A 16,192-nucleotide genomic window follows, 5' to 3' on the forward strand; every position below is an offset into this window, starting at 1 on the left:
CAAGGCAGAAGCAAATAAGGAATAGAGCCAATGCTTGGGATTACATTTTTGTTATGGAGCCCTATATAGATACTTTGTTTCATCTTGAACTTGCAAATGAACAGTTGATGATCTGTTCTCCAGTTAGCCCCTGGCCTTGTTCTGACCAATGATATTGAGCTTTTCCATTGTCTCTTTCCACAGATGTAGTTGGTTTGATTCCATCTGGTGAAGACCACGCATAGAGTCACTGTTTATGTTGGTGAAAAAAAGATATTTGCAATGAGGAAGTCCTTGGTCTGGCAAAATTCTATCATGCAATCTCCGGCATAATTTCTATCACTAAGGCCCTATTTCCCAACTACCAATCCTTCTTTGTTTCAAACTTTCACATTCCAATCACCAGTAAATTATCAGTGCATTCTGATTGCATGTTTGATCAATTTTGGACTGCAGAAGTTGATAAAAATATTCATTTTCTTCATCTTTGGCCTTAGTATTTGGTGCATAAATTTGAATAATAGTCATATTAGCTGGTCTTCCTTGTAGGCATATGGATATTATCCTATCACTGACAAGGTAGCACTTCAGGACAGATCTTGAACTGTTCTTTTTGATGATGAAGGTGATGCCATTCCTTTTCAAGTCGTCTTTCCTGGCATAGTAGACCACATGATTGTCTGATTCAAAATGGACAGTCTACTTTAGCTCACTAATGCCTAGGATATTGTAGTCTATGTTTCATTTCATTTTTCACAATTTCCAGTTTTCATAGTTTCATACTTCATACATTTCATACTCTGATTATTAATGCATGTTTGCAGCTGTTTATTTTCATTTTGCTCATATGCAAGTTCAAGTTGAAGCTGAAGAAAATTTGAAAAGGTCGACAAGAGCCAAAATATGAACTTAAGTATGTCCCACCTTAATTTATAGATCATCTCAAGAATAGGTTTGACATGTTGAACACTAATGACAGAAGATCAGAAGAGTTATGGAATAACATCAAGGATATCATACATGAAGAAGGCAACAGATCATTAAAAAGGCAGGAAAGAAAGAAAGACAAAAATGGATGTCAGAAGAGACTCTAAGGCTTGCTCTTGAATGTTGAGAAGCTAAAGCAAAAGGAATAAATGATGAAATAAAAAACTGAACAGAAGATTTCAAAGGGCAGCTTGAGAAGACAAAGTAAAGTATTACAATGATGAGTGCAAAGAGCTAGAGATAGAAAACCAAAAGGGAAAAACAAGCTCAGTGGTTCTCAAGCTGAAAGAACTGAAGAAAAAACTCAAGGCTTACATTGTAACAGTGAAGGATTCTATGGGGCAAATATTAAAAGACGCAGGAAGCATCAAAAGAAGATGGAAGGAATACACAGAGTCATTACACCAAGAAGAATTTGTCGACGTTCAATCACTTCAAGAGGTAGCATATGATCAGGAACTGATGGTACTGAAGGAAGGAGTCCCAGTTGCTCTGAAGGCATTGTAGAAAAACAAGTCTCCAGGAATGGAAGGAATATAAATTGAGATTTCTCAAAAAACGGATGCAGCACTGCAAGTGCTCGCTCCTCTATGCCAAAAAATTTGGAAGACAGCTACCTGGCCACCTAACAGGTAGAGATCCATAATTATTCATATCCCCAAGAAAGGTGATCCAATAGAGTGTAGAAATCATTGAACAGTATCATTAATATTACATGCAAGTAAAATTTTGCTGGAGATCATTCAAAGCTCGCTGCCACAGTATATCAACAGAGAACTGCCAGAAATTCAGGCCAGATTCACAAGAGAATGTAGAACCAGGGATATCACTGCTGATGTCAGATGGATCTCAGCCAAAAGCAGAGAATAACAGAAAGATGTTTATGTGTGTTTTATTGACTATGCAAAAATATGAGACTGTGTGGATCAAAACAAATTATGGATAACGTTGGGAAGAATGGGGCTCCAGGTAATTTAATTGTGCTCGGGAGGAACCTCTATATAGATCACGAGACAGCTGTTTGGACAGAACAATGGGATACTGCAAGGTTTGAAGTCAGAAAAGTTTTGCATCAGGGTTCTATCCTGTCACCATACCTATTCAATCTGTATGCTTAGCAAATAATCTGAGAAGCTGGACTTTATGAAGACGAATGGGGCATCAGGACAGGTGGAAGACTCATTAACAACCCACATTATGCAAATAACATAACAATGCTTGCTGAAGGTGAAGCGGACTTAAAGCACTTACTGATGAAATCAAAGATCACAGCCTTCAGTAAGGATTACATCTCAACATAAAAAAAAAAAAAATCCACAGCTGGAACAATAAGCAACATCATGGCAAATGGAGAAAGGTTGAATTTGTCAAGGACTTCATTTTACTTGGATCCACAATCAACACCCATGGAAGCAGCAGACAAGAATTCAAAAGACATATTGCATTGGGCAAATCCACTGCAAAAGACTTCTTTAGAGTGTTGAAAAGCAAAGATGTCACCTTGAATACTAAGGTGCACCTGACCCAAGCCATGGTATTTTCAATCACATCATAGGCATGTGAAAGCTGGAGGATGAGTAAGGAAGACAGAAGAGTTGATGCCTTTGATTTGTGGTGTTGACCAAGAATATTGAATATACCCTGGACTGCCAAAAGAAGGAACAAATCTCTTTTGGAAGAAGTACAATTAGAATGCTCCTTAGAAGCAAGGATGGCGAGACTAACTCTTGCATACTTTGGATATATTGTCACAAGACATCAGTCCCTGGAGGGAGACATCATGCTTGGTAAATTACAGGGTCAACGAAAAAGATGAGGGCCCTCAACAAGAAGGACTGACACAGTGGCTGCAATGATGGGCTAAAGCATAATGATCGTGGGCATGGTGCAGTACCAGGGAGTGTTTCTGGTTTTGTGCCTAGGGTCACTATGAGTCAGAACCAAATCGATGGCACCTAACAACAACAAATAATGACAACATATAGAGACCATCTGGCAATATATATTGACAACAGTTTACAAAGACAAGGCTAGAGTGATTGGTCTTTCTGAAAATAAAACTAATTTCTTGAACAAAATTTTGTAAAAATAATGGGATCTAACTAAATATACTCCATGTATAAAAAGCCAAAACCGAACCTGTTGCCGTTGAATAAATTCCAACTCATAATGACCCTACAGGAAATAGTAGAACTTCTCCATATGATTTCCATGGAGGGCCTGGTAGATTTGAACTGTTGACTTTTTGATGGTAAATGCAGAAAGGTTGAATTTTTCAAGGACTTCATTTTACCTGGATCCACAATCAACATCCATGGAAGCAGCAGACAAGAACTAAAAGACACATTGCATTGGGCAAATCCACTGCAAAAGACCTCTTAGCAGCTAAAATCTAATCCACTACCAGGGTTTCCATTCCATGTACAAGAGATCAGAAAAATTTCCAAAATTGTTATTTAGAGTCACCACTTTCAATAATCCACAAATTTCTATTACCTCTCAACCCCAAACAAAAGATCTATAAGAATTTAAGAAATACAGTTTTGTGTCTTTTCTGGATGTTTGTTGCTATTAGTCTACAATTAAATTAATATTATTCATTCCCACTTTAGGTAACAATACGTTTATGCACTTGGGAGAAAAGAGACTTAGTCAATTTAACTCACTGTAAAAATTCCAAGAAACTCACTAGTTTTCAGTTTTTAAAAATATAACAAAAAATAAGATATTCAAGGATCCTAGATTTCCCAACTTATTTAGGAAATATTCAAAAGGCAACATGAACCAAAAAAAGTTTCTGAATGATTTTAAATGCACAAGATGTTTGGAGGATAAATCTGGTAATACACATTACAGTTAACTTTTTTCTGAATCTATATGTGGGCTGAGGTAAATTAGAACCCGTATAAAAATCACTTAAATGGAAGGAGAGAAAAGAGAACAGTTAAAATGACCACATCTTATCATTAGCATAAATCTCTCAAGAATACTCGGCAATTCACACATTTCCTCTGGTCAAAATATTTAATTTCCACTGCAGCAGTAGCTCTTAATCACTGCAAAATCAGGGCTCCAACTTCCACTTAGGAGAATTTAAATGCCCTCAAATAGAATTCAGATTAGGAGCCATCAACAAACATTTCTCCAAATTTAACTGTTTCAACCAGACAATCATATGGTCTACTATGCTGGGAATGACAACTTGAAGAGGAATGTCATTGCATTCATCATCAAAAAGAATATTTCAGTATCTATCCCGAAATACAACATTGCCAGTGATAGGATAATATGCATATCCCGATAAGGAAGAAGAGTTAATACAAGTTACACACCAATAACTAAGGCCAAAGAAACTGAAGATTTTTAACAACTTCAGCAGTCTGAAATTTATGGAACATGCACTCAAGATGCACTGATAATTACTGGGCATTGGAATCCAAAAGTTGGAAACGAAAAAGAAAGATCTGTAATTAGAAAATATAGCCTTGGTGATAGAAACAATGCCAGAGATCTCACATGATAGAACTTTGAAAGACCAGTGACTTATTCATTGCAAATATATTTTTTTCAGCAACTATACACATAGACCTCACCACATGGAAAACACAGGAATCAAATCCAGTACTTCTGTGGAAAGAGACAATGGAAAAGCTCAATATCATCAGTCTGAACCAGGTCAGGGGCTACTGCAGAACAGACCATCAATTGCTCATTTGGAAGTTCAAATTGAAGCTGAAAAAAATTAGAACAAGTCCACAAGAGCCAAAGTATGACCTTGAGTATATCTCACCTGAACTTAGAGACCATCTCAAGAATAGATTTGACAAATTTAACACTAATGACTGAAAACCAGATGAGCTGTGGAATGAGTAAGGACATCATCCATAATGAAAGCAGGAGGTCATTAAAAAGATAGAAAAGAAAGAAAAGACTAAAATGCATGTCCAAAGAGACTCTGAAACTTGCTTTTGAAAGTTGAGTAGCTAAAGCAAATGAGAGAAATGCTAAACCAAAAGAGCTGAACAGAAAATTTCAAAGAGTGGATCTAAAAGACAAAGTAAAGTATTATAATGACTTGTGCAAAGACCTGGAGTTAGAAACCAAAAGGGAAGAAGATGCTATGCATTTCTGAAGCTGAAAGAATTAAAGAAAAAAAATTCAAGTCTTCAGTAGAAATATTGAAAGTTTCTATGAGGAAAATATTAAATGATGCAGGAAGTATCCAAAGAAGATGGGAAGAATACAAAGAGTCACTATACCTAAAAGAATTGGTGGATGCTCAACCATTGCAGGAGGTAGCATATGATCAGAAACTGATGGTACTGAAGGAAGAGGTCCAAGCTTCACTGAAGGAATTGGGGAAAAACAAGGCTCCAGGAAATAACAGAATACCATTTTAGTTGTTTCAACAAACGGATCCAGTGTTGGAAGTGCCCAGTCATCTACACCAAGAAATTTGGAAGACAGCTATTTGGCCAATCTACTGAAAGAGATTCATATTTATGCCTATTCCCAAGGAAGGGGCTCCAACTGAATGCAGAAATTGTTGAACAATATCATTAACATCACACATAAGTAAAATTTTACTGAAGATCATTCAAAAACAGCTGCAACAGTACATTGACAAGGAACTGTCTGAAATTCAAGCTGGATTCAGAAGAGGACATGGAATCAGAGAAATCATTGTTGATGTCAGCTAGATCCTGCCTGAAAGCAGACAGTACAATAAAGATGTTTACCTGTGTTTTATATGTTACGCAAAGCATTTCCACACTGTGGGTCGTGACAAATTATGGATAACATTGCAAAGAATCGGAATTCCAGAACACGCAATTGAGCTCATGTGGAACCTGTGCATTGACTAAGACGCATTCGTTAGAAGAGAACAATTGGATACTTCATGATTTAAAATCAGGAAAGGTGTTCCTTCAGGTTGTATCCTTTCACTATGCTTATTCAGTCTGTATGCTGAGCAAATAGTCTGAGAAACTGGCCAATATGAAGAAGAACATGGCATCAGGATTGGAGGACTATTCACTAACAACCTGCTGTATGCAGATGACACAATCTTGCTTGCTGAAAGTAAAGAGGATTTGAAGTACTTACTGATATCAAAAACTACAGGCTCACTATGGATTACACCTTAACATAAAGAAAACAAAAATTCTCACAACTGAACCAATAAGCTACATCATGATAAATGGAGAAAAGTTTGGTTTTGCCAAGGATTTCATTTTACTTGGATCCACAATCAACACCCATAGAAGCAGCAGTCAAGAAATCAAAGGACACACTGAATTGGGCAAATCCGATACAAAAGACCTCTTTAAAGATTTGAAAAGCAAAGATGTCACCTTGAAGACTAAGGTCCACCTGACCCAAGCCATGGTGTTTTCAATTGCCTCATATTCATGTGAATGCTGGGCAAAGAATAAGGAAGACCAAAGAAGAATTGACACTTTTGAATTATCGTATTGGCAAAGAATATTGAATACACCATGAACTGCCAAAAAAAAAAAAAAAAAGAACAAATTTGTCTTGGAAAATATATAGCCAGATTGCTCCTTAGAAGCAAGAATGGTGAGACTCTGTCTCACATATTTTGGGCCTGTTATCTGGAGGAATCAATCCCGGAGATATACATCATACTTGTAAAAGTAGGGGGTTAGTAAAAAAAAAAGGAAAACCATCAAGGAGATGAATTATTCCAGTACTGCAACTACAGGGCTCATGCATAACAAGAGAATGGCTGAGGATCAGGCAGCTTTACATTCCTTTGTACACAGGACTGCCAGAAATTAGGGGCCTAATAGCTACAGCTAATAAGAAAAAAAAAAACAACTCACTTCTCCAAATCTCCCTGGCCTTGCCTTTATGACAGGGAGGGAATAGGAGTTCCCTCACAGGATTATTACAGGAATGGCTTATTAGCACAACGCTAAAGCACATAGATGTCTACTATTACTTTAGTCACGAGGTAGGATTTAATCAAGGTTTTATGATGGGTTGAATCTGGGTAGGATGAAAACAAAGAAGGTTCCAGGATGGGGAGCATCATGTGAACAAACCCAGAGGCAGAAATGAGGGGCAGTGTAGAGAATAGCTGTACTGAAATTCTTAATATTTTTACCAATTGCACTAAGAAGATACAAAACTTATGTAGTGAATATTTTGTATATTTAGCCAAAGGAAGAATACAAATCCTCATTCCTCTTCCCTTGGAGATTCTTATTCAGTAGTTCTAGAGAGAGACCTATAGGGTGAATACGAGTCTGAATCGACTCCAAGTCAATGGATTTAGGGAGAGAAATATAGCCAGATTTTTCCTTAGATTTGCAGGTGAAGAGGCTTCATCTTTCTTAGTATGGACACGTCATCAGGAGGGACCAATCTCTGGAGAAGTACCTTACGTTTGGTAAAGAAGAGGGTCAATGGTAAAAAGGAAGACTCTCAAGAAGACAGATTGATACAGTGACTGCAACAATGATTGTGAAGATGGCCAGAAAGGGGCAGTGTTTCATTCTCTTATACATAGGGTCACCATGGGTCACAACCGATTCTAGGCACCTAATAATAATAAGGAGAGGCTCAGGAACGTATATACAAAAAACAAAAAAAAACTACACATTTGTGGGTCATGTAGGTTACACTAAGCCTACTATTCATAACACTCTAGCTGTTCTATGAGTCTATGAAAACATATTTTAACATATTTGTTTGACCCTAACTTTTTTAAGTTACTCAAAAAGAACTTCCACCACTACCATGAAAATCTCTACTCCAGCTCTTGAAAACCAATGGTTTCTATATGTCTAGTTTTTGTTATTGTTGTTGTTCCTGTTAGGTCCAGTTGGTTCTGAAAAATTTCTACCCTATTTACAACAGAATGAAACACTGCCCGATCCTGAGCCATCCTCACAATTGTTGTTATGCTTGAGCCCACTGTTGCAGCCCTGTGTCAACTTATCTCTTAAAGAGTCTTCCTCTTTTTCACTGGCCCTCTACTTATCCAAGCATGATGTCCTTCTCCAGGGACTGGTCCCTCCTGATGACATGTACAAAGTAAGTTAGAGAAGCATTCTGGCTGTACTTCTTCCAAGACAGATTGGTTCATTCTTCTGGCAGTCCATGGTATAATCAATATTTTTCGCCATCACTAACATTCAAAGACATCAATTCATTTTCGATCTTTCTTCCTCATTGTCCAACTCTCCGGTGCATATGAAGCTTTTGAAAACACCATGGCTTGGGTCACGGGCACCTTAGTCTTTAATGTGACATCTTTGCTTTTTAAATTTTTAAAGAAATCGTTTGCAGGTAACTTGCCCAATGCAATGCAAAGCAATGCAATGCATGTGTCTTAGTCATCTAGTGCTCCCATAAAAGAATACCACAAGTGGATGGCATTAACAAAGAGAAATTTATTTCCTCATAGTAAAGTAGGCTAAAAGTCCAAATTGAAAGTGTCAGCTCCAAGGGAACGGTTTCTCTCTCTATCCACTCTGGAAGAAGGTCCTTGTCCTCAGTCTTCCCATGGTCAAGGAGCTTCTCAGATGCAGGGACCCCATGTCCAGATGACACACTCTGCCCTGGGTGCGGCTTTCTTGGTGGTATGAGGTCCCCAACTCTCTGCTTGCTTTCCTTTTCTTTTATCTCTTGAGAGATAAAATGTGGTGCAGGACACACTCCAGGCATACTCCCTTTACCTTGGATTAGGGAGTTGACCTGGGTAAGTGTTGTGTTAGAATCTTACCCTAATCCTTTGACATAACATTACAATCACAAAATGGAGGACAACCACAGAATACTGGGAATCATGGCCTAACCAAGTTGACAGACACATTGGGGGGGAGGGGGGACATAATTCAATCATGACAGCATGTAAGAAAATGACATACATGATGTAACTTCAAGTAAATACCAGACTATATTTAGACACAGACTGCCTCATGGGCAAATCAATCCACTCACGTGAAATCATCTTCAAGCTTACTGTAGTATTCTGGAAGTTTCAGCATCTTCACAACTTGATTAAAAACCTTTTTCACTCTTTGGAAACATTTGCTACTATGAGTGGCCAGAGATCTTCGAACAACTTCAAGGTACTCTAAAGATATGAAAAACAAAAACAAAAAAGATGCATTCAATATGATTGAACTGTAACCATTTATAAAATAGAGTTCTTTCAAGTTTGCAATTACCTCCACTTTATGACAAAGTTAAGAAACTGTGAAATTAACAGATTTTGTCAGAATGCCAAGAAAAGTCACTAGTAAACAGAAACTTAAAACCATGCTCTGGAAACCCTGACCTATTAATGAACTGGGACATGGTTTTACTCTTTAAATTAGGTAGGTAGAAAGATGCCTCAATTTTACACATTTCAGAACTATTGGACCAGATGATATTCTATCAAGGATACAGAAACTGGAACAATTTACATTTGGGAAGTTCAAATATTTAAGGATATTTTATCTGGAATGTATCTTTTTTTGGTGAGATGGGTTGTTTTCTTTTTGAAAAAAAAAAAAAACTGAAGTAGAAATTTTACACATTATTTATTTTAATGGGAACATGTATGAAGAAGCCCAAATTGCCACTGAAAAGTTTTTATTCACTTGGAAAAATCCTAATGCCATTAACTATAAATGGCTTCTCATAAAGTCAGATAAACCAAAAACCAAACCTGTTGTCTTTGAGTCAATTTCAACTTTAGTGACCCTGTAGGACAGTAGAACTGCCCCATAGCATTTCCAAGGAACAGCTAGTGGATTCAAACTGCTGACCTTTAGTTGGCAGCCAAAGCTCTTAACCACTATGCAATCAGGATCAAGTAGCAGGAAAAAACATGAAAGACAACTTCAAAATAGGTACGTCTTGACAGGAGCCAACATAGTGCTGTAGATGGAAACACCACACAGTCCCACCACAGCAAAGAGCTGAAAAACTGAGTAAAACAGAGACAAATGTCAATGCTGGAATGCTAAGCATCAAATGAAGAGATAAAGAATTCAGCCAAGCACCAAGTGGAATAAGAAACTGACAGAGAACAGAGAGCTAGGAATGATATGTGCAGAAGTCCGCTATCAGCTAATGCAGCATGGATCCTCCATCTTGGAATCCTGTTGGAGATTGGCAGACAGGGAGTACGGGAAAACAGCTTCATGTTGATTGCAGCAGGAGATGGAACACCTGTTAACCAGGGATATATGCTTTCCCACCCCCCATTGTTCTCCCTGCTCGACCTCCCTGGCTTCACAGCTTGCTGCAGTAGCTCGATCAGCCTTGAAATGCAGGGTCTGCACCAGTTGGATTCAACCCACCCACATCGGAGATCTGCAGACAGGGAATATGAGAAAGCGGCTTCATGGAGCTCCCAGCAGGAGACAAAGCACCTGGTAACCAGAAATATACACTTACCCACCCCTTGCTCAGTCTCCTTTTCTTCCCACTGGCTGCAGTCTCTTGGCTGGGAGGCACTAGCTTCAGCCCCATGCCGCTTGGATTCACCCCACCCACACTGGCCAGCTCTCTGAGTACCATTTTTTTTTTGCTGCAGGTGTTGCCTTTATTTGCTTCTTTTGGTTTCTTCCATGCCTCTCACCACCTTTCCCTACTTTCTCTGGAACACCTGGCTCCATGTGGCATCTTTGCTTCTTCTTGAAACCTGTGAAGGGTCTCTTGACTGGGGAATTTATTCCACAGTCCTTACCGCCATCCTGATGGTATCCCTGGTTTTTGGTTTTTTTTTTTCTTTTTGTTTGTTTTTATTTTGCTCTGCTTCATTTTGTTTGTTTTCTTTTTCTTTTTGTGGCTTGGGAGCCCGTTCTAGGCAATCCGTACTGCTCCACTTGGGAGCCACTTCCCTGATCAGCTAAGCTGTATCAGTGCAATCACTGGGGGAATGTCTTCTCTCTTTTTTCCTTTTTATCTTCCTTCCTTTGTCAGTTTCTCATCTCTCTATACTTACATTCATTTCCATTCTCCTGAATACCTGGAGCTGTGTGACATCTCTACCCCTTCCAGTAAGGCTGTACTGCATGTCCTGGGAGTCATTTCCCTGGTCTCCCAGATACACTGGTGGGGACCCTAGGGGCTTTTTTTGTTATTATTTCTAATTATTAATTAATTTTTAATTGTTTTTCTTTTTCCATTTTTCTTTTTTTCCTCCATTTATAAATTTCTCATCTCTCCTCTCCAACAGCAAGCTCCCTTAGCACTTTTTTTTTTTATCCTGTTTCTCTCTTTTCTCTCTCCTCTTTCCCATACTCAACTTGGCTCCACAAATCACAACCTCCCCCCTCCTTTCTGCCTACTGGCACTGTAAACTGAACAGCACACACCTGAACAGCACAGGCACTGCCCACCAGAACCTACCATAGTCCGATACCCAGCCTTCCCTGTCAGCCCTAGTACGTGCCACAAAAAATCCATTCCAGCCCCTCCCATTCAGCTGGACCTGTTCTGCCTCATTATAGCTGAGCTAATGGCCATACACATAGGACAAGGAGGTGGAAAGAAATCATGCCCACAGAGGAGCAAACAATAAAGAATGCACAGCCCGCATGCTCAGACATAACCAAATAAAACAAAAACGCAGGGTGAAACAAGCAAATCTACAATCAATAAATGAAAAATAAATAAGTAAGTACTAAATGACCTGAAGACAGCAGACAATATCAAAACATAATAATAATAATAATAATAATAATAATAAAAGAACAGGATTTTTCCAGTGGGTGTCCAACATGAAACACCAGATGACTTTCCAGTAGAATAAAAGGCACTAGAAATACCTCACAGGGATTTCAAATCTTTAATGTTCAGAGCTATCCAAGAGCTGAAATAATAAGCAGGCCAAAATGAGGGGAAAAATTCAACAAATTTATGGACAAGGCAGACAAATTCATGGAAAATACAGACCAAAAAAAAAAGAATTCAGTAAAATAATACAGGAACAAAATGCCAAAATATATTCACATCTAGAAATCATACAAAAACAAAAATTAGAAATCCAAAAGATAAACTATGAGGTTTCAAAAATGGACAGTGTAATAGAAGGATTGAGGAGAAAATTTGAAACAATGGAAGACAAGATCAGCAAAACTGATGACAAACACTTGGCTACAACTCTGTTTGAGGAAAAATCAGAAGAAAGAATGAATGAAAATGAAGAAACCCTGAGAATTATGTGGGATAAAATCAAAGCAAAAATTTCAAGTAATCAAAGTTCTGGAACAAGGGGAGAAAATAGAAGAAACAGAGAGGATCATTGAATAATTGCTGACAGAAAACTTCTCTAATATCATGAAAGATGAAAAGCTGACTCTCCAAGAAGCTAAATGAACCCCATATAGGATAAACCCCAAAAGAACTCACCCAGTCATATAGTAATCATACTCACTAAAATCAAAGACAAAGATTGTACCAGCCAGATACCAACCTAGGAAATATACTCTTAAGGACTATTCATAACCAAAAGAATTACAACAGGGAACCAGAGAGGTTAATCAGTAATGACCACAACGTCAGAAAAATAAAGAGAGAGTGTACACAGTGTAAGTATAGAACTTTGTAATGGAGAGGAAGGCTATGTATAGTTTAGTTCAAACCTGAGAATGTAAGGGTAAATTTCGAGGTAACTACAAAGAAAGTTAAAAAAATAGTCACCAATATAAAGAAGAAAAACAAACTCTCGTTAAAACCAAATCTACAAAAACAGAAGATATGAAAAAAAAAAAATCCACAAACAAAAGGACTTCAGCACAGGAGAAGAGGAACAAAGAAAACATCAGCACCAGAAAAAGCACTACAAAATGACAGCAATAAACTGACACCTATCAAAAAGTATACTGAATGTAAATTGCCTAGAGCACCAATAAAGAGGTAGAGAATGACAGAACAGACCAAAAAAAAAAAAAAAAAAAACCAAACAGGACTCATCAATATGCTGTCTACAAGAGGCACACTTTAGAAAGAAAGATGTAAGTTTATTAAAAACCAACAGCTGGAAAAAAGTACATGTCAAGCAAACAGTTACCAAAAAAGAGCAGGAGTGGCAATACTAATCTCAGGTAAAATAGCATTTAAAACAAAATCCACCATAAAAGACAAGGAAGGCCACTATATAAATGATTAAAGGGACAATTTATCATGACCACAATGTCATCAAGGTAAAAATTAATGACAAGATGAGCAAGGAAAAAAGGTCAATTACATGGAGATTGAATAACACCCTGTTTAAAAACCACTCAGTAACAGAATAAATCAGAGATGGATCAAAAAATTCTTCATATCAAATGAGAATGAAAACACATCATACCAAAACCTTTAGAATACAGCAAAGGCAATTTATAGCAATGTATACACATATATAAGAAAGGGACAAATTCAAAACACTAGCTACACAATTCGGATAAACAGAAAGAGAACAGAAAAAAAAGCCCACAGCAGCAAGAAGAAAGGAAATAATAAAGATCAGAGCATAAATAAATGAAATAGAGAATAGAAAAACAATAGAGGACAAAAAAAAAAAAAACCCAAAAGTTGGTTCTTTGAAAGGATCAACAAAATTGGTAAACCACTTGCCAAACTGAAGAAAGGAAAAACAAGTGAGAATTCAAATATCCCAAATAACAAATGAAATCAGGGACATTACAACAGACCCAAATGAAATAAAAAGAATCATGACAGAGTATTATGAAAAATTATACTCCAACAAATTTGAAAACCTAGAAGAAATGGACAAATTCCTAGAAATACACTACCTACCCAAAATAACACAAAATGGTGTTGAAAATCAGAACAGACACATAACAAGAGAAAAGACTAAAAAAGTAGGAAAAAAATTCCAACAGATTAAAATCCCTGGCCCAGATAGTTTCACTGGAGAATTCTAGCAAACATTCAAAGAAGAGCTTACATCAATACTACTCAAACTATTTCAGAATAAAGAAAAGGAAGTGATACTTCCAAATTTATTCTATGAAGCCAGATAACCCTGATACCAAAGCCAGGAAAAAAACACCACACACACAAAAAAAAAAGAATATTGCAGACCAATATCCCTCATGAATATAGATGCAAAAATTCTCAACACAATTCTAGCCAACAGAATTCAGCATTATATCAAAAAAAATAGATTAAACCAAGTATGAATCATACCAGTTATACAAAGATGATTCAACATTAGAAAATCAATCAACTCTATCCACCACATAAATAAAAGGAATGAAAAGAATCACATGAATCATATCAATCAATGTAGAAAAGGCATTTGACAAAGTCCAACACCAATTCCTGATAAATGCTCTCAATAAAACAGGTATAGTTAGTCAATGTCACACAACAATATGTGTACTACCTGTTTGATGAGAAATTAGTTTGTTCTGTAAAACTTCGTCTAAAGTACAATAAAAAAAAAGGGTATAGAAGGGAATATTCTCAATATAATAAAGAGCATCTATGTAAAACAAACAGTCAACATCATTCTTAATGGAGAGAGGGTGAAAACATTCACCTTGAGAACAGGAACAAGACAAGGATGGTCTTTATCACCACTCCTATTTAGCATTGTGCTGGAAGCCCTAGCTAATGCAATAAGGCAGGAAAAAGAAAGCACATTCAAATTTGTTAATGAAAAAGTTAAACTGTTCCTGTTTGTGGACGATATGATTCTACACATAGAAAACCCAATAGACTCCATGAGGCAACTACTGAAACTAATAGAAAGATTAAGCAGAGTAACAAGATACAAGATAAACATACAAAAGTCAGTTGGATTCCTATACCTTAATAAAGAGAATGATGAAAAGGAAATCCAGAAAACAATATCACTTATAATAGTCCCTAAAAAATAAAATACTTAGGAATAAATCTAACCAGAGATGGAAAAGACCTATACAAAGAAAACTACAAAACACTACAGCAAGAAACCAAAAGAGATATACAGAAATGGAAAAACATACCATGGCTATGGATAGTTAGACTTAACACTGTGAAAATGACAATTTTACACAAAGTGATTTACAAATACAAGGCAATCCTAATGCAAATACCAGCAATGTTACTTAAAGAGATAAAAAAAACTAATCATTAACTTTATATGGAAAGGGAAGAAGACCTGGATAAATAAAGCACTACTGGAGATGAAGAATGAATTAGAAGGACTCACACTAACTGACCTCAGAACCTACTATATAGCTACAGTAGTCAAAACAGCTTGGTACTGGTACAAAAACAGATATATTGGACTTTTGGAACAGAATCGAGAACCCAAATGTAAATCCATCCACCTACGGCCGATTGATCTTCCATAAGGGCCCAAAGTCCATTAAACGGGAAAAGGCAGTCTTTTTAACAAATGGTTCTGGCAAAACTGGATGTCCATCTGCAAAAAAAATGAAATAAGATCTATACCTCACACTATACACGAAAAAATAATTCTAAATGGATCAAAGACCTAAATATAAAAACAAAAACTATAAAGTTAATAGAAGAAAAATAGAATCAATACTAGAGGTTCTAATAAATGGCATTAAAAGGATACAAACCATAACAAACAACACACAAACTCCAGAATATAAGCTAGATTACTGGGGTCTTCTAAAATTTAAACACTTAACGTTCATCAAAGACTTCACCAAAAAAGTAAAACAAGAACCTACATATTGGGAAACAGCTTTTGGCTGTTACAAATCAGACAAAGGTCTAATCTCTAAAACATAAAAGAAAATTCAACACCTCTACAAAAAAAAAAAGAAAGACAATCCAATTAAAAAATAGGCAAAGCAAATGAACAGAGACTTCACAAAAACAGACATTCGAGGAGCCAAAGGCCATATGAGGAAATGCTCACGATCACTAGCCTGTAGAGAAATGCCAACCAAAACCGCAATGAGATGCCATCTCACCCCAACATTACTGGCACAAACCAAAAAAACGGGAAATAACAAATGTTGGAAAGGCTGCAGGGAGATCAAATCTCTTATGCATTGCTGGTGGGGATGCAAAATGATACAACCATTTTGGAAAATGATATGGCACTTCCTTAGAGAGGTAGAAACAGAAAATACCGTATGATCCAGCAATCCCACTCCTAGAATACATCCCAGGGAAATGAGTCATCACACTAATAGGCAGATGCAAACCCATGGTCATTGCAGCATTGATCACAATAGTAAAAAGATGGAAACAACCTAGAAGCCCATTAATAGAGGAACGGATA

General features: G+C 37.0%; 1 protein-coding gene across 1 annotated transcript in view; it reads right to left on the reverse strand.

Annotated features, from left to right (window-relative positions):
- The window catches only part of LOC104845483 (putative serine protease K12H4.7), a 66,888-nt gene that overhangs the window by 34,707 nt on the left and 15,989 nt on the right, over positions 1–16,192 (reverse strand). Inside the window, exon 4 of the mRNA XM_010586357.2 lies at positions 8,938–9,073. Within this exon, the coding sequence (XP_010584659.1) occupies positions 8,938–9,073 (136 nt within the window). The remainder of the gene's footprint in view (positions 1–8,937; positions 9,074–16,192) is intronic.

This window comes from Loxodonta africana, chromosome 6 (genome assembly GCF_030014295.1).
Source record: "Loxodonta africana isolate mLoxAfr1 chromosome 6, mLoxAfr1.hap2, whole genome shotgun sequence".
Lineage (NCBI taxonomy): Eukaryota > Metazoa > Chordata > Mammalia > Proboscidea > Elephantidae > Loxodonta > Loxodonta africana.